At 41.2% G+C, this 19,611-nt stretch overlaps 1 protein-coding gene across 2 annotated transcripts in view; it reads right to left on the bottom strand.

Moving 5' to 3' along the window:
* The window catches only part of LOC140564055 (CAP-Gly domain-containing linker protein 4), an 84,322-nt gene extending 64,711 nt beyond the window's left edge, over positions 1-19,611 (bottom strand). Inside the window, exons 1-6 of one of the 2 annotated variants that reach the window (XM_072689116.1) lie at positions 19,440-19,611; positions 11,019-11,165; positions 9,592-9,731; positions 9,234-9,327; positions 5,967-6,128; positions 5,752-5,870 (exon numbers count right to left, since the gene is read on the bottom strand). In XM_072689116.1, coding sequence (XP_072545217.1) covers positions 5,752-5,870; positions 5,967-6,128; positions 9,234-9,327; positions 9,592-9,731; positions 11,019-11,151 — 648 coding nt within the window. In that variant the 5' untranslated portion in view covers positions 11,152-11,165; positions 19,440-19,611. Of the gene's footprint in view, positions 1-5,751; positions 5,871-5,966; positions 6,129-9,233; positions 9,328-9,591; positions 9,732-11,018; positions 11,166-19,439 lie in introns of those variants that run through there. The other variant, XM_072689117.1, reaches the window with a different exon arrangement.

The following is a 19,611-nucleotide window of genomic DNA, read 5'->3' as shown; positions in this document are numbered from 1 at the left end:
TTCGGAGCAGGACTAAGGTAAATCTGCTCAATGGAAGTGAAATGGAACACTGCATGTAACATACATCTACTTAATGTGAGCAACATGTCGTCAGAACATCTTCAAGATATTTGCTTTAATGTATTCAGATGCTTCACTGCTGCTACTGCACCGATACGTTGCTGATATGCTACTTCTATTCTATTAGAGTTAATTCATCATCTACAAAGGACCACTTAAAACAGTACTACCGATCTTGTTGCTTCCCATACGCTATTGCTTTACACCAAGTGTCACATGACCACTACATTGGCATTAGCTTAATTTGCAGTGGGAAATGTACTGTTGTACATAATTTCACAGGGAATGTAAAGTAAGTCCTGAATGGCATATTAGACAATGCCTTAAATTATGTATTGTAAATACAGTGAGGAAAATAAATATTTGAACACCCTGCAACTTTGCAAGTTCTCCCACTTAGAAATCATTGAGGGGTCTGAAATTTTCATCTTAGGTGCATGTCCACTGTGAGAGACATAATCAAAAATAAATATCCGGAAATCACAATGTATGATTGTTTAATAATTTATTTGTGTGTTACTGCTGCAAATAAGTATTTGAACACCTGTGAAAATCAATGTTAATATTTGGTACAGGAGCCTTTGTTCGCAGTTACAGAGGTCAAAAGTTCCCTGTAGTTTTTCACCAGGTTTCAGCAGGGATTTTGGCCCATTCCTCCACACAGATCAGCCAGGTTTCTGGGCTTTCGCTGTTTGAGTTTGAGCTACCTCCAAAGATTTTTTATAGGGTTTAGGTCTGGCTAGGCCACTCCAGAACCTTGATATGCTTCTTACGGAGCCACTCCATGGTTATCCTGGCTGTGTGCTTTGGGTCATTGTCATGTTGAAAGACCCAGCCACGACCCATCTTCAGTGCTCTAACTGAGGGAAGGAGGTTGTTCCCCAAAATCTGGCAATACATGGCCCCGGTCATCCTCTCCTTAATACAGTGCAGTTGTCCTGACCCATGTGCAGGAAAACACCCCCAAAGCATGATGCTTCCACCCCCATGCTTCACAGTAGGGATGGTGTTTTTGGGATGGTACTCATCATTCTTCGTCCTCCAAACACGGCGAGTGGAATTAAGACCAAAAAATTCTATTTTGGTCTCATCTGACCACAGAACTTTCTCCCATGACTCCTCTGGATCATCCAAATGGTCATGGGCAAACTTAAGACGGGCCTGGACGTGTGCTGATTTAAGCAGGGGAACCTTCCGTGCCATGCATGACTTTAAACTATGACGTCTTAGTGTATTACCCACAGTACCCGTGGAAACAGTGGTGCCAGCTCTCTTCAGGTCATTGACCAGCTCCTCTCGTGTAGTTCTGGGCTGATTCCTCACCTTTCTTAGGATCATTGATACGCCACGAGGTGAGATCTTGCATGGAGCCCCAGTGCGAGGGAGACTGACAGTCATGTTTAGCTTCTTCCATTTTCTAATAATTGCTCCAGCAGTTGATTTTTTTTTTACCAAGCTGCTTGGCAATTGCCCCGTAGCCCTTTCCAGCCTTGTGGAGGTCTGCAATTTTGTCTCTGGTGTTTTAGGACAGCTCTTTGGTCTTAGCCATGTTAGTAGTTGGAGTCTTACTGATTGTGTGGGATGGACAGGTGTCTGTATGCAGCTAACGACCTCAAGCAGGTGCTTCTAATTTAGAATAATAAGTGGAGTGGAGGTGGACTTTTTAGAGGCGGACTAACAGGTCTTTGAGGGCCAGAATTTTTGCTGATTGGCAGGTGTTCAAATCCTTATTTGCAGCAATAACACACAAATAAATTATTAAACAATCATACATTGTGATTTCCGGAATTTTTTTTTAGATTATGTCTCTCACAGTGGACATGCACCTAAGATGAAAATTTCAGACCCCTCCATGATTTCTAAGTGGGAGAACTTGCAAAGTCGCAGGGTGTTCAAATTCCATCAATTTCACCATATTTGACTGAAAGATTGTTGACTCAGGTTTGTTTGTTTATTTATGGTCTGAATGACAGGCTGTGCACTTTGTGTCTCCACCATCACACTGCCATCAAAATCCCTCTCCTCACTGATGAAGATGGATGGTCGCAACGAGAGACAGAAGACTACTGTCGCATATAAATATGATTAAGGACTTTGTCTGAGCGTTGAACTGGTCTGACTTCAGCAGCTCAACCTGGCCTTCGGACAAAAGCACTGACAATACGAACCGCCCACCATGACACAGCACGAAAAAGCCTGACTTTTCATCTTTCTGCTTGAAGGCCTGCGCAAGTGCAGGGTTTGCATTTTACAAAAGGGTAAATAATATCAATAATTACCATTCAGACACTGTGGCATCATCTGTTTGAGCAGCTCAGGACCCCTGGCTGTAGCGCTTTGTGAGTGTAAAATGAGTTTAGGAAAAGAAATGAGCATGGCTAATTTAACTTCATGCCTGTGGGAGCAGGCTGAAAGCGAGAAAATAAAAGGCAGCCCTGTGTGTGCGTGTGCGCATGTGCATGCGTGTGTGTGTGCCTGAGACATCTTTTAAGAGTGTGTGGGTTCTCCTAATACCATCATCTCTACCCCAGAAATCTAAATATGAAAGAGGATATTTGGATAAACTCGGTGCATTTGGTTGCCTTAGGTAAAAATACAGCACGATGGGTTCTTGCTGCATCATGCAGAAGGAAGAGAGCATAATAAATAGCTCTATGTGGACCGCCCATGTGACACACATTTGGTACATAGAAGGTATAAATGTGCTATTCATTTATGTCAGCCATGTAGTGGTCATTAAATGGCCGTATTCTGCTGTGTCTTAGTGGGACAGCAATGTAGCCTTCAAAGCCTAAAGTCTATTAAGTAGTTCTTTGATGAATAAATAGTAGATACACTATATGTTCAAATGTGTGTGGATGCCCTTCTAATAAATGCATTCAGCTACTTGAAGTTGGACTCATTGCTGACGCAGATGTGCAAATGCACACACACACACACACACACACACACACACACACACACACACACACACACACACACCTTGTCTAGTCCTTGGAAAGGAATACTGTCAATATAATAGGACTCTTCGGAGCAGATTAACATGAACCTATTGGCACCATGCTACCTAATGCCAGACCTCGACTAGAGGTGTATAAAGCCTCCCAGCGTTGAGCTGTGGAGCAGTGGAACTGTGTTCCCTGGAATGATGGATGGTGCATCATCTAGCTGGGGAGTTTACCTCACTAACGCCATTGTCGCAGACTGCAATCAAATCCTCATAGCAATGCTCCAAAATCTAGCAGAAAGCCTTCCCTGGACAGTAGAGAGACAGTTACTCCAAAAAACAGGATAAGCTTTTTTTTTTAGTACCCTTGATTTCAGAAAAAGCAATGAATGAGCAGGTGTCCCAATACTTTTGTCCAAATAGTGTATATGACTTTGGTAGGGGTGAATAATGCTGAGATGCGATGTTACACACCTATTTACAACCCTGTTCTTTTACCTCCGAATGAAGCACGCTGGTTTTCCTTTTACAGAAGGCTCGTGCAACATTGGCTGGTGTTCAGCACCGGTGAGGTGAGGGAGTGGACCATGGAGAGATGTGAGGCTAAAAGCTGAGGGTTGACATCGCGAATCCCAGTTTGCCAACCCACGTCGCTCATTTTTCTGCAGACACTGGCACAGGAACTGCCGCGCCCATGAGGCCTGGTTTGCACAGCAGATTCTGGAGTCTGGAGGTGATGAGCTGCTCTCCAGCATCAACACCACCATATTCTCCTAAAGTCATCGCCATGCTTTACCGATGTGCCAGCTTTAAATAGGGCCTTCTCTGGTGGGCTGGGTTTATGTACATTTTGGGGGCATAAATATAACGAGTCTAGACAGTTAGGTAACAGTTTTGAGCTTTTGGGTTTTAAGGTTCATGGTTCGTCACTTCCATGTACTGAACTGCCAGTATTCAACTACAAAATACAGTTTTTACATCCTATGGTGCCTTTATAGCTTCTAACAGCTCAGCCTCAGACAAGACCATTCTGCCATAATGCTTAATTACTACATAACACGCTACACTAACCATTTGAAATCACTGTGGATAAAAGCATCTGCTAAAAACATCAACCCATTGTGTACAGCCATATTTCCTGTATTTCCTTTTCAATTCCTGAGGTTGTTAAAAGGAGACTACTGATACCGGTGCTTTTCTACCAGATGTTTAAATGCGATGGGTTTAAGGGCGGAGGAAAAAAAAGCTAATGTATATGAGAGAAAACAGACCCACTAAAGTTGTGTTGCCTTTCTGCAGTCAGTATCATCCTCATTTTAAGAATTCTAGGTGTACACTGGATTTCTGAATGATAGAAAATCGCCACAGCTGTGCTAGTGGTAAACAAAGCGTTTCAAACCGGCTACATTATGTTCTGTGTACATTTCCATGTCCTATGTACATATACTGATGCTCACTGGATCTTCGGAATCACAACAAGGTTATCAAAAATACCTGATCATAACTAACTGGAAATCTAACCACAATACCACCAATAAATCCAGCAAGCTTTGTCCAGCATGGAAGTTTCATTGCTTTGACAGTAATTGTATACATACATAACAGCTGATGTTGGTAAACAGTTATATTAAAATTTAAAAGTGGCTTACATTCATGCAACATTATTTAAATGTGCAGACTGTAGCATTTATGGGGCAGTGGTGACTCAAACATTACCATTTCCACTATACTAATCTGTGGGACTATTTTAGCAGTTAGAGCACTGGGCTATTAATGACTGGGTTGTGGGTTCTAAACCCGGGCTCGGCAAGGTACCACTGTTGGAACCTTAAGCAAGGCCATTCATCCTCTCTGCTCCCTAGGCGTCACGGCAATGGCAATGTTCTCATTATCACGGGGTTTCTTTTACTGATTACTAGTGATCATGTGTGTGTTCACTGCACGGATGGGTTAAATAATTTTCATTTGTAAATTCCATCCAAAACTAATGGTGAATGTGTCTAAATAATCAAATATCAACTCTAGCAAGAACTCTATTAAAAAGTTTCTACATTGCACATTTCTGAGGATCCAGCAGATCCAATATCAGCAGGTCTCGCGCCTTTACAGCACATTTGAGAAATGTTGATAATGAGTGTGTGGAGGTGGGGCTTTTCGAGTGCAGTCGATTAAAGGCTTTTCTCTTTGTTCGATGTCGCCAACGCAAACAGTGGGAGTGTTAACATTTGGAAGGCTGCAACCCCTCACTACATAGCAGTGGGACAAATCCTCAAATGCCGCTACAAACGCAGCAGAACTGAATTTTCAACCTCTAGGGGGTGCACAAGCTGTCTGTAAAAATGTTCGATAATAAAAACAATTGAGGTTACTCACACTTTCAGTATGACACTGACTACTGAGTGCTCATACAACTCGAGATCATCGACCTGTGATGCTGATGTTGATATAAATGGAATGGAAGGAAAACTGTGTGTGTTAGCTAGTGAACTGTGCAGACCTGCTGCAAAATTATGCACGTTGATGAGTGCAGTTCATTGAGGCGCCGTCTGTCCAGTAAACATGAGCATTAGTGATTTCACTTGCCAAACACTGAAGTAATTCATTATGCTAATGTCAGTCAGCTGATAGATGAATACCTTAAAACTCTACATTCTTATTTCTCGCTCACTGCTTCCATGATTATGCATGAAATTCATCATGCAGGCATCATGCTTGCTTGAATCAGAACATGTAGCTGTGTGTACCCTGAATGCAGGATTAGCTCCCAGCTCCAGCAGGCAGCGGACTGCAGAGGTACAAAGGTTAGCGGCAGCGATGTGCAGGGCAGTCCCAAAGTCAAAATCGCTGCAGGTGGCGTCCACTTCTGAAACACAGCACAACACAGAAACATTAGGGTTTTTTTCAGGTGGTATTTTGGTGACTTGTTTGTTTGTTGTTCCTCAGGAAAACACTCCCTCACCTCCTGGCTGGCTTGCCTGCAGCACAACGCGGATGAGGGGTGGAACATCGAAGTACGCGGCGTAGTGCAGGGCACTCATGTTGGTCCAGCGGCTGCGCAGCGACGGCTCGGCTCCAAGAGATAAGAGCTTCCGGGCAAAGCTTGCCGCACTCTCTGCATCACCTACACACACGGGCCATGGACAGAACAGAGACCTTTAAAAAGAGCTGGAGCTGGAGCTGGAGGGAAAAAATGCTCCAGAATGCTCTTAACCTTTTAAGACCTAGGGCTCAACAGCAGCAGTCTGAGCATATCTTTATATTTCTAGGTGTAATTCAGGGGCTGTACACCTATTTATGCATAATAAGCACTGTTTCATAGTTTAAGAAATAAATAAATTAAAAAAGGTGGTTAAATACTGAACATCTTAATATTTGACAAGCTTAAATAATATGCTTTGGGCAAAACAGCGCACCTTACTGTTTAAAAAAAGAACTGCATTACACTGGAGATGAATCCACTCCATATGTTCCATGTAATTCACTCCTAGTGGTAAGATTTAAAGACTCTGATTAGGTAGTTAACACCATAGACCCTCCTCCTCTTAAGCACTGCACTGCAGCCGCCTCTAATAGCTAGTTCTCAAATGAACAACAAAACTCGTCTGAATAAACCTTCAATGCATCTTCAAGCTGCAAAAAGATCAGATCAAATTTGTACATATACAACTAAGAGCACACTCCGCGACATTCGTAACAGTGGCACAGAGATATGTCATACATATCATATGATTCACAAAAGATGCTCCCGTCCACTGGTGGCGCCATTTTGCAGATATTCGTACATGTTGTTCTATTCACACTATATCTCCTGTCCACTGGTGGAGCTGTTTTGCCAGTACACACCACCTGTCTGCCATGTACTTGAAGAAGATTTGAGAAACCATTGTCACTACAGCTACATTCATGCCACTTTTCCCATGTATGGAGCTTCTAGGATTAAGGAAATAATGGACACTTCCGAAACACATTCTACTATAGTTATGTTTAGAGGATTAGGTCAAGTTTAGGTTAGAATTAGGTTTAGGTGTAGTGGGTTAGGTTTAGGTTGAGGTTGAGGCGTAGGTTGGGTTAGCATTAGGTTTAGGTGTAGTAGGTTAGGTTCGTTTGAGGTTGAGGTGTAGGTTAGGTTAGGTTTAGGTGTAGTAGGCTAGGTTTAGGTTAGAATTAGGGTGAGGTGTAGTTGATTAGGTTACACTGGTTGCTTTGTAACATTCTCCATGTCTATGGTTATGTTTAGAGGGTTAGGTTAAGGTTAGAATTAGGTTTAGGTGTAGTAGGTTAGGTTTAGGTAGAGGTGTAGGTTAGAATTAGGTTTAGGTGTAGTAGGTTAGGTTTAGGTGTAGAATTAGGTTCAGATGTAGTAGGTTAGGTTTAGGTTTAAGTGTACTAGGTTAGATTTAGGCTGAGGTGTAGGTGTAGGTTTAGGTTAGGTTAGGTTGAGGTGTAGGTTAGAATTAGGTTTAGATGTAGTAGGTTAGAATTAGGTTTAGATGTAGTAGGTTAGGTTAGGTTGAGGTGTAGGGTAGGATTAGGTTTAGATGTAGTAGGTTAGGTTGGGTTGAGGTGTAGGATAGGATTAGGTTTAGATGTAGTAGGTTAGGTTAGGTTGAGGTGTAGGATAGAATTAGGTTTAGGTGTAGTAGGTTAGGTTGGGTTGAGGTGTAGGATAGGATTAGGTTTAGGTGTAGTAGGTTAGGTTGAGGTATAGGTCAGAATTAGGTTTAGATGTAGTAAGTTAGGTTAGGTTGAGGTGTAGGTTAGAATTAGGTTTAGGTGTAGTAGGTTAGGTTGGGTTGAGGTGTAGGATAGAATTAGGTTTAGGTGTAGTAGGTTAGGTTGGGTTGAGGTGTAGGATAGGATTAGGTTTAGATGTAGTAGGTTAGGTTAGGTTGAGGTGTAGGATAGAATTAGGTTTAGGTGTAGTAGGTTAGGTTGGGTTGAGGTGTAGGATAGGATTAGGTTTAGGTGTAGTAGGTTAGGTTGAGGTGTAGGTTAGAATTAGGTTTAGATGTAGTAGGTTAGAATTAGGTTTAGATGTAGTAGGTTAGGTTAGGTTGAGGTGTAGGTTAGAATTAGGTTTAGGTGTAGTAGGTTAGGTTGGGTTGAGGTGTAGGATAGGATTAGGTTTAGGTGTAGTAGGTTAGGTTGGGTTGAGGTGTAGGATAGGATTAGGTTTAGGTGTAGTAGGTTAGGTTGGGTTGAGGTGTAGGATAGGATTAGGTTTAGGTGTAGTAGGTTAGGTTGGGTTGAGGTGTAGGATAGGATTAGGTTTAGGTGTAGTAGGTTAGGTTGGGTTGAGGTGTAGGATAGGATTAGGTTTAGGTGTAGTAGGTTAGGTTGAGGTATAGGGTAGGATTAGGTTTAGGTGTAGTAGGTTAGGTTGAGGTATAGGGTAGGATTAGGTTTAGATGTAGTAGGTTAGGTTGAGGTTGAGCTGTTAGCTCTGGTAATAAAATTACACTGGTTGCTTTGTAACATTCTCAGGCGTAATTTGATTCTGCTTGTCTGGGTGGTGTCAGTAATTCATGCATATAGACGAGGGTTACACTATATTCATTTCCTCTTGAGATCAGGATGGGTGGTGATGGTGTTTTTGTTTCTAGTTAAAAAAAGGTTTTAATTTAAAGGTTAATTTAAAGGTAAAAATTATGTAGCATTTTTACCTTTAGCTCAAGCTCACCATTATGGAATCCACTATGAATTCTAATGTGAATGAAGCTGAACTGCAGGTGGACGACGCAACATGACAATGATGCAAAACACTCCACTAAATCCACCAGGTAAGTGCTTAAAAGAAAGAAATTGAGAGTTCTGAAGTGGTCGAGTCTAATGCCTGATAACGTGGGGTGCTCTGAAACATGCTATGAATGCAAGAAAGTCTTTAAACACCAAGCTGGAGAAAGAATTCTGAGTGGGACAAACCTTCTCCCAGTCGTTGCCAGAGATATAGGGGGTTATTTCAGCCAAAAGGGGAAATACCAGCTATTAGGACATAGCATGTCCTAACTTTTCCTAGCATTTCTATTTATTACATTTTACAAATGAATTTTAGAGACATGTCTTTTGTTGTGTGTGTTTAGTTATTTTCCCTCCACCACTCAATACCATTCAACTGAAGGTTTAAAGGTGTCCAAATATGACTGTGCAAGTCTGTATACCATACCATATATACTACAAAACTCATTCCTGATTTTTTTATATTGCACTGTGCACATGCACTACTCACCAATACCAGGTGCACCAGCTTTGCAGCAGTAATGGAGCAGGCTCATGTCAGTAAGCCCATCTCTGTCGTTAACCCCACAGCCCCTCTTCAGAATCTAGAAAAAAAATTAAGCACACAAACAAACACAAATCTAATGTTACAGCAAGCACAGATCAGGAAGAGATTTTACACCCACACACCCACACACACACACAAACACACACACACACACACACACACACACACACACACACACACACACACACACACACAGGGCAGAGGATCGTTTTTCAATCCCCAGAGTATTAGGCATATAATCTGGCACAGAGCTGAGTGTATCGCTTCAGCAGCTGCGAGAGAGAAGCAGCTGAACACTGACCTCGTTACCTATGAGACTGATGTTCCTCTGCACTTGGGGAACCCACTGTCTGAGCACAGCAAACAGTTCGGGCACTGTGGTCTGAGGATCCAGCAGAACCTCCCTGCACTGTGGGTCACTGGGGTCGAAGAAGGAGAAGTCTGAAATGGAAAACAACCAGATCAGATTACTCTAGATTAAAACATAATAATGACTGATACTGATATCTCTTTTCATTAAAATTATAGATCTTGAGGAATCGGCAACCAATTACTACTTAATTTACTTAAATTCTCCTACTGGACTGGGACAGAACCTGGAACACATTTTTTTTTGCATGAAACCGTCTGAAATCCTTTAAGGATCATATTTGTATTGTATATTTGGAAGCATTTTGTTTGTGTCCTGTTTGAGTGGTGTTATGTACTAAAACCAGACCGAATTAATTTTACCTGCTCAATGTATCTAGAACCTTAAACAGACGGATTTCATTAATGTGCCTCTAAGACTGATATATGTAAGTGACCTCTGTTCTGATTTGCGGCCCTATTAGTGGTGTCAATCAGTTAAAATGTTTAATCACGTTAATTAATATTCTGTGATTAATTATGATTAATCACAAGTTAAACAAATAAATGTATAAAACTTTAAGTTTAAATCAAAGCTTGAACACAGACGCTTTAATAGAGAAAATGCTTCACCAACATTTTTAAGAGATAAATGGATGATCAGTCATTGGGCTGGATTAAGCTACAAGCTAAGAGAGGAGCAGCTGTGTGTGTGTGTGTGTGTGTGTGTGTGTGTGTGTAAGAGAATGAGAGGTAGTTAAGAGATTTAATCCATATTTCGGCATAAATAAAGTGTAATCTACCCTCTGAGCTCAACAGTAGATATGCTGTGTTCACATCACTAAAGATAACCACTGATACGTAACTAGGCTCTGTAAAGAGAGAGACCTACAGGAGGAAGTTGGGGCCAAATTTGGTAAGATAATTAATTTGTGGTTAAAAAATGGTTAATTATTTAAAGTTTGTAGATTATGTTAACATAGATTGCTATTTATATATATATATATATATATATATATATATATATATATATATATATATATATATATATAAAGAGAGAGAGAGAGATCTAGTTCTAGTAAATTCTATAGACCTAAAGAAAACTGCTGTTGTTGACACCTTGCAGAACTGAAAGTTTGCACAACGAAAAAAATAAATAAAATCAATCGGTCTCAGTTCTATCACATCATAATCGATTGTTCAGAGGCAGCCGGGCTCGTTGATCCGTATTCAGTGAGACAACTTCTTTGAATTGAATTAAACTGAAGTAGAGGATTGAATAAGAAGGGCTTTAAGGGGGGAAATGATGAATCACTACTGACAACTGTCCTACCAATGGCGCACACTGTCCTCTATCTACTGCAAGCTTCCAGCTCTTACCGGACTCAGCGGGCATGGGTGCTGACGCCACCTGGTGAATAACTGGACGAGCAGCAGTGTGTGACACAACGCTGTACCTTTCCAGCACAGCGTCTCCTTCTGAAGACTCTCTTTGTACTTCCTCTTTAGTCATCTCCCCCTCCACACCTAAACACAGAAACACAGAGCAAGGGGGAAGCTTGAACTGGGCTGAACCGGAGATTCTGAGAAGCCAGGGTAAAAAAAAAACGAATAAAAGATGATATGCTCACTCATATGACATCTTTAAGCTTTATACTTCAACTTTTCAGCTTAAAACTGTCCATGTGTGTTCAAGCAGACCTTTAACCACACAAAATCTGTCCCATCAGTTTTTTGTTGTTTTTTTTCTACTGCTGCAATAATTGAACAGGCATTTTTAGGCCAGTCACCTCAAAATCCCAGCATTATTGAGTTTGCAGTGGGTATTTTTGCTCCTGCCTGCCTCAAACGTGAGAACATTTCATAATGACAACAAGTTGCTCGGGTCAAAAACTGTTTCATAGTGTGCAAATATTGAAACTGTACTTAAATAACGGTGTAACACTAGTATTGTATCATTTAATACAAGCTAGGGCTCTATGATATTGGGAAAACAAATGGCATTGCAATTATTAATTTTCTTTTCTGCAATATTTATTACAATATTTAAAAAAATATACAGGAATTTCCATCAGAAATCGCTGATCCAACATGTTATGATATTAATATTCGCCCTCTGTGTATCCAAGATAGGAGTGAAATGTTAATGTAATATTAGGCAGATTCCTCTGGTAGACAGCTCACAGAAAATGAGGACCATGTAACATTTCCTTTTGCATTAAGCAGCAAGTTGTGATTTAATAAAAAATTGGCTTACAGGACACTGCACACCCTGCTCTCTGACCATTGCGCATGTCCACATGGCAATGATGATGATGATGATGATGATGCTATAATGCTATACTGCGCAGCCTTGGCGCTCTTCTATATAAAACATACAGGAAACAAATACATTCAACAGACTGGAGAAAACAAAGCACTCCTCTCAATCCTGAATAAGCCATCTCCGAGTAAAGAGTCAGTCTGGAAACAACTTTCTAAGCAGAAAATGCTCTTAGTGAAAGCACTATGACAATATTCCTACCACGTTGGTAAACATGTCCTTTGCAGCTGCAGAAAACTGCTTTGTTTCTTAACATGCTTTTCTGAGAGCATCAGAAATGGAGAAGCAGAAATCAGGCTTTACATACACATTAACATTCTGATGCCGACAATAATAATAATAATAATAATAATAATAATAAACGCTCGGGGGATTCAAGTCATCTTTTGAAAAGGATAAAAGAAAGAAGCTAGGCCAAGCTTGAACCCCTTTCACATCACAAAACAATGGAAAACGGTAAGTAAGAAATCCTTTATCTCACAACCCACCGCATTTCAACAACAGCTTGCCATCATTACACCCGGGACACATGGCCATGTTTGATCTGCTGGGCCTTAACGCAACACCGCAACACAGTGCACCTCTTAAAGCGGCTTAATTGGACACAGCAAGTAGAGGAAATACAGTACAACTGTCTCTACACACCCCTGGAACTCACCAGCGGCATCAACAGCACCATCAGCACGCCGAAACTCACAGTGTTGGTGCCCCTTCTCGGAAGTAGAACCAACCGGCATTGCAGAACACTTCCCACAGTAAAGTTCAGGCTGGACTAGAGCACAGGGGAAGGTACACTGTGATCTCCCTGGCCTCTTCTATTAAGCCACTGTGATCAGTGGTGGCTCAGGAGCTATTTATGGCTCACTGGGATGCCATTCCTCTTGCACTTGCACATTTTCCTTACCAGCCAGAAGAAATCTGTGACCCAAGGTAAACAAAGACGAGGCAAAACACAGCACATCAGATGGAGGCAGGATACAAGGGGAACGCTAGGAATCCAGGGAAGGGAAATTGAGCGAGAGGCATTGACAAACTGAAGTGAAGACTACAGAGGCCCAACCAGAACTGACAACTCTCACTCTCTCATTACGGAGAGAAATTCCTGGGGGGGTGCGCAACTCTAAGCCTGTTCAGTCGCACTGCCCTGGATTTGGTTCTAATTTGGCTCCGTTTGAGCATTGTGCAAAGTAACACACAATATCCCTTTTGACAGCAGTCAGTTTTAGGCAATGATGTGAACCAGAGCTTTCCTATTGATTGGCTGTCTGTGCAGGGATTTGTAGTGACACAGTGATACGACAGAAAGAAAGAAAGAAGAAAAGCTGGTGAGTTTTAAGCTGGTTTTAAGTTCGTAATTACGTAATTGTCTATGTGAGCAAGCTGGATCCACGTTGCCGAACCGCCATTGGCTGCATAGAATGGTTAATAGCATTTCAACAATAGGGAGTGTGGGGCCAAAATATCAGTTCTTATGCATAAAAGGACCTCTATTATACTTCATGTAGCATTTCATGTGACCCTACCTGGTAAAGCACTCAAGCCTTGCCCTCAGAGCCTTAGGATGTAGACCATATATTGACTAATTTTACATGTGAAGGGTCCAGGACCTCATTAAAATAGCGGTGCTGGACGAGCCTGACACTACCATGGTCCTGATGCCCTAGAAACTCAACTCACCCACTATTAACCAGCTATTTCCCATCAGTAGACCAACAACAGATATCAGTCCAGAGTGTGACCCATTACATACAGATGAAGTGACTTGACTGCAGTGTTGGAAAGAAGCTGGGAGCTGACTATTACTACTACTACTACTATAAAACAGTGATTTTAAGAAACGTCTGGACTAAAGTAAACCAGTCAGTCCAGAATGTCTGATTATAGAAACTGATACTGAAAAGAAAGGGATTTTACTGAACGTATTAATCAGCAGCTCATCAGTATCAGCTGATACTCACCATTAAGAGACTCAGATTAAATCAGGGGGAAAATAATCCTATCAGGACATCCCTAGTAAGTTTCTCTAGAACTGTGAAACCCACAACAGAGAACAATGAACGACTTCATTCACGTCTTCATTTAATTAAGCAGAAACACTGAGGACATCTGTGGACTTTTTCAGAAATGACACTAAGCCATACCGCACAGCTGAAGGTCCGACACTGTAGCATACAAACACAGAGTTCTAGGTACCGAGCGGATTTAAGGAGCCAAATGTTCCCGTTACGTAAGCCCTAAGTGCCAACTTGTGCATTTAGCTCTCTCCGTGTGCCAAGCAGACTGTTTACTTTGGCTAGGCCTCAACAATATTTGTGGCTTTGTCAAATAATATTTGTTAAAGCTCTTAATATAAAGCACAGACCAAATCATAGGCAACCACAGGACTCTTGGAGGAATGCAACTCTGAAGACCAGGCGAGCCTGGCATCCTTTCACCTGAAGGAAATACTGAACCTGGCATTCAGTCCTATTTCCTGTAATAATTCTAGGCCTATCACTCCCACTTTATGTAAATCTTGGGAATAAATGACCCCCCCTGGGCAAAATGAGACTCACATATGATTAAATCTGTGTTATTAGTCATGCATTTATTTAGTATAGAATAACTGCCGGGTCATTTATTTACTCATTGTTGAGGATAAAATGATAAATACATAGGGAAGTTGTCAAGTTGCCATTCTGTGGACATTTGTCACACTTTATTAGAAACAATAATCCATGTTTAAATACAGCAGATAGCCTAAATTAGATCATTATGACTGCCAGCATATTTTTTGCAATATGGAGAATATACATTATTATCAAGCCCAATCTCCCACAGTGAAAAGTACCATCAGTGAAATGAGGGGAACTTTGTAGAAGGCGTTGTGGATATCTTGTGGGATTACACTGTATTCCATAAAACTGTATTCCAGAATTACATGGACGCTTAGAGCCCCAACGCCCACCAGGGAGCCCCCAAGAGCACCAAGATATCATGATAAAAAATTTCGATTTTAAAAATAACATTGAATAATAAAGCGAAACGGTATTACACAGATAAAGTACATTTTTATATTAATTTATTTTCATAGTTTTTATATTAATTTATTTTCATAGTTGGCACACCAATACTAGTTAATCAATTCCTGCTGTTGGCTGCTGCCACTGTTGTTGAAAATTACTTTACATTTTTGTGAGTTTGCTTCGCCTGTAAAGCTAAAAACAATAGTCAGAATGACACTGGTATGATGTAAGCTTATTTCAAATAATGCCAATAATAGTGGGTACGTTACACAATCAGTGTCGACTATGGATTGAAGAAGCATCTGGTGCTGAGGTGGTGGAATGGGGGGGGGGGCAAATGAAAAGGCTTGGGCCTGCTGTACTGAACCTATGTTCCATCATTTTCATAATCACAGATTGTGATTTTAAAATACATTACATTACAACAGGGGTGTCAGACATAGAGCCTGCAGGCTGGAACCGGCTCGATAAAGGCTATAATCTGACCCGCCAAATAAATTTAGAACCCATGTTCTCATGGGTGACTTTAAATTGAGTTCAGTGGCTTATTAAAAAAAAATCCCCTCTTTCTGAACGGTACTCACTGTGAGCTGTAGGCACTAACAGACAGACAGTCAAACTCTGGAGCAGAACCAATCAGAATGTCCATTTTAGGGAAGGACGGGATTTCTCTCAATTAGAGAAACAAGGGCTCTGACTCAGCAACTCTGAAACAGCAGCAACGTTGTTGGACGTTAGGGTAGCCAGTCAGTGGCCCAGTTGTCTTTTAGCAGTCAGAAAACGCTGCCATTTATCAGAGAGCTGGAGAGAACGCCGTTCCACTGGCAGCATGAAATGTAGCAAAGAATGTTTTTTTAATTCTTCATTTGCAAACTAAGAACTGTGTCTCTCTTTCTGATAAGAAATATATGCCGCGGCAGGTTTTCCAATAAAATGGGCTTGGCCTTGATAATGATATTGACTTTGCTGTCCTGAGCTCTAGATTATACCAAAGTATCTAGATAAGTACCAAAACTCAAAACAGTTAATTACAGTTAAATATTAAAATGAAATGTAATTAATTAATAAAGTTAATTTTAACTGTATGAATTAACTGAACACATTTTTAGAGACAACACATCACCTGAGCATGTCATGGGACCCCTCCATGTGGGAAATCAGCCTATAACACATAAGGGTTTTAAAAGCCGGGTGTTTATTTACTTGGTGCTGCTCGTGTCCTTTTCACAGTGTAGCACAATGGTGCTACAGGAGGCTGCTCCTATTGGTCAAGAGGGGGAGCTAGCGATGCAGATATTTATCCGTCCCCTAAACCACAAGCTAACCACCCACATCTAACCCTGCGCTCATGTTCACATCCTGTGAGTCTGAGTCTGCACTGTTATTATTCTCACTGTCTTTACAGACTTCTGAAATCTTCATGGACATTAATAACCTCCTTTATTTTAGGGAGTAAAATTTTTAAAGGTGCCCCAAATGGTTATTTGAGCAATGCCATAGAATAGTGTGAACCTTTACATCAAGTGAAGGTTATTTAGAGCTTTAAAAAGTGCTTCTTCTAGGGATGCACAGATACCGCTTTTTCTTTCCGAAGCGATACCAGATGCAGATACTGAGTACCAATACTGATGCCAACTCTGACTTAAATACTGGATAGACGGCGATAAATCCTGATATTTATAGAGTTCCACTTTTATAGGATCTCAAATAAGATCCCAAATAAGATATAATAAGCTGGCAAGAACAGCATTTACAGGTTGAGGAACTGCACATTTGATAAACCTGGAATGGCCACAATGCAGAAACACGTGCAAGAAGGGAAACATGATCTCGCTAAGTTTGACCAAGCAGCTTTTTAATGGTGGTTACAATTTTACATTTCAGAGCAGTAAAATAAAAAAGGCAGTTTAGAAACTAGTGCTGATGCCTGATCCACATTCAGGTACACATTTCGGTGTAAAAAGCTACTCTGCTATTTGCACTATGACTATTTGCACACCTGTACAGATGTCTCTCTCTTTCTGTAACTATTCAGGTCATCTGTAACTTTCTACATATAATATTTTTCAACTAAATCTGTTTCACATCTCTCAGCTTCTTCAGCTCGTTACCCTTAGTACTTTTTACTTTACTTTTTTAATTTATCCCCTATCCTATTTATTGTTTAGTGTAAGTTTCCTTTAGTTTAATACTGTAAATAATCTGTGTTCTGTGTTTTTTGTTACTGGTCATACGTGTTGCTCTCACCAAGACAAATTCCTTGTATGTGTAACATACTTGGTGAAATAAAGAGATTCTGATTCTGATTCTGATTCTGTTTAACGTCAGAGTGTTTCCTTTAAACAAGCTGCTGAAACTCAACTTTTGGTTTCAAAACTAAAAAGAAAAAAAAAGAAAAAAAAAAAAAAAAAAAACACCACATGGAAACAAAACACTGGTTTCAGTGCTGGTTTAATGGTAATAACTATATATGATTGGCTTTAACTTTTTTTAAAGTAAGCAAACAAAAAAATTTCTATGCTTATAAAATAAAGAGTAGGGTGTCAGTAAGCACTGTGGTATCAAATACGAAACTGTGTGTGAGTGCTGATACGGTATCGGTGCAACCCTAATGTCACCACTCAGACCATGGGAAGCCCCTTTAGTTTTAGATATGAAGCACAAACGAATTCGAACTGATTGAATAGTTAAATATATTTTTGTTGCCGGTCTCACTTGGTGTGAAATTATCCTGTGTGACCTGAACTAGATTACTTTCATGCTGTAGATTTAGTCTAAACAAATTAGTTTGGTTTTATTAAATTTTTAAAAACATTTTAGCTCGGCCACTGACAGCAAAGGTACGGCCTACCCAGCGTCAGTATAGTATTAGTATTAGAAAATATTATTAAAATAGTATTAGAAATAGTATTAGAGTAGTCTAGGGCTGGGCGATATGGTTGAAAACACTATATCACAATATTTATAAAAATTTTTCACGATACACAATATTTATTACCATACAGGTAATCACAGACTAAATACTCCAGCAGCGACAGATTCTTAAAGCTAATATTCAGATCCTCTCCCGTACTGAATACAGTGTTTTTTATTCAACATCTGCAGCTCTTCATCTAATTACACCAGTCTAATCACACTGTCTGTGATGAAACCTGCTGATGATCAGTGTCCATTAAGATAAGATAAGATAAGATAGTCCTTTATTAGTCCCGCAGTGGGGAAATTCACAGTGTAACAGCAGAAAGGGATAGCAGGACACTCAGTTACAAAAATTTAGATAAATAAATAATTTACACTATATACTATATAAGCACCAACATCATCCATATCTATTGATAAGCATATTGTTATGACGATTTACGACAGAATGTATCACAATACGATAATAAAATATCGCTATATTGCCCAGCTCTAGTGTAGTAGATCATATAGTGTTGGGCCCTTGAGCAAGGCCCTTCACCCTCTCTGCTCCCCAGGCACTGGAGTTGGCTGCCCACCGCTCTGAGTGTGTGTGCTCACTGCCCCTAGTTCACTAGTGTGTATGTGTGTGTGTTTACTACCACAGATGGGTCAAATGTGGAGGACAGGTGCACCTTTACCTTTACCTTTAATTACCAGCTCAGTGAAGGTCCAGTGAGGGGCAGCGGTGGCTCAGCAGTTAGAGCACCGGGTTCTATAGCAAGGCCCTTCACCCACTCTGCTCCTCAGCTGCCCACTGCTCCGGACATGTGTGTTCACTGTCACTGTGTGTGTTTGATCACTAGTGTGTGTGTGTGTGTGTGTGTGTGTTCACTGTGGAGGCCAAATTCCATATAATATGGAATATGGTTGTCTTGTCTTACTTTTATAAAACACACCTTCCTTACAACTAACCAACATATTTCAAAGGACTGTTGATTGTTGTTGTTTATTAATTTGTAGTGTATTAATTATTGTGCCTTTTCAGATGAAGAGCAGCATCAAAACCCTCCAGTAAGAGACTGAGAAGTCTTCACTCGCTCCTCCAGCACATCCAGCACACAGCCACAGTAAACATGGCCTAGATGCAGCAGCTCAGCCACCGTTTCCTGTTGATCACGACCTCAGCACACCCAACCACTTCACAAACACTGACATGATCTCAGACAGCCAGCATCTATTACATAACCCAGCCCCCCCCTCCCCTCCCTCCCCTCCCCTCCCAGGGCCTGCAGGGGACACAGCACAGCCCAGGTATCTCCAGGTAGGCTAGAGTGTCATGCAGCAGCTGCAGAGTGAGCTGGCCTCAGCAGTGTGTTATGGTCGAGGAGGAAGTCAGTAGTTTGACTCCAGCACACCTGCAGCTGTGTTTAATATTTCAGAGGCTGAGTGGAGTGGAGTGGAGTTGCAGCCCTGCAGCCCTGCAGCTCTACAGCCCGGCAGCACCAAGCCAGCCTGCTAACGGAGAGCAGCTCACACTGCGAGAAACCCCCCAACCGCGCGCGACACGCCTACCTGACTGTGTTTATCGGAAGGAAAGCCGGGGGTCTTCTCGTCGGGTGGTCTGCAGAGCGGTTAAAGCTGGTAAAACGGCTGAAATCCCGGTGATGATCATCGTGATGTGACGAATCTGCCGTTACCTCTCGCCGTGTACTGGAGTTCAGCGCGCGCGCTTCCGGCATGCTGA

This window comes from Salminus brasiliensis, chromosome 10 (genome assembly GCF_030463535.1).
Source record: "Salminus brasiliensis chromosome 10, fSalBra1.hap2, whole genome shotgun sequence".
Lineage (NCBI taxonomy): Eukaryota > Metazoa > Chordata > Actinopteri > Characiformes > Bryconidae > Salminus > Salminus brasiliensis.
The sequence above is the reverse complement of the archived record's forward strand: the minus strand, read 5'-3'. Positions and strand labels throughout refer to the sequence as shown.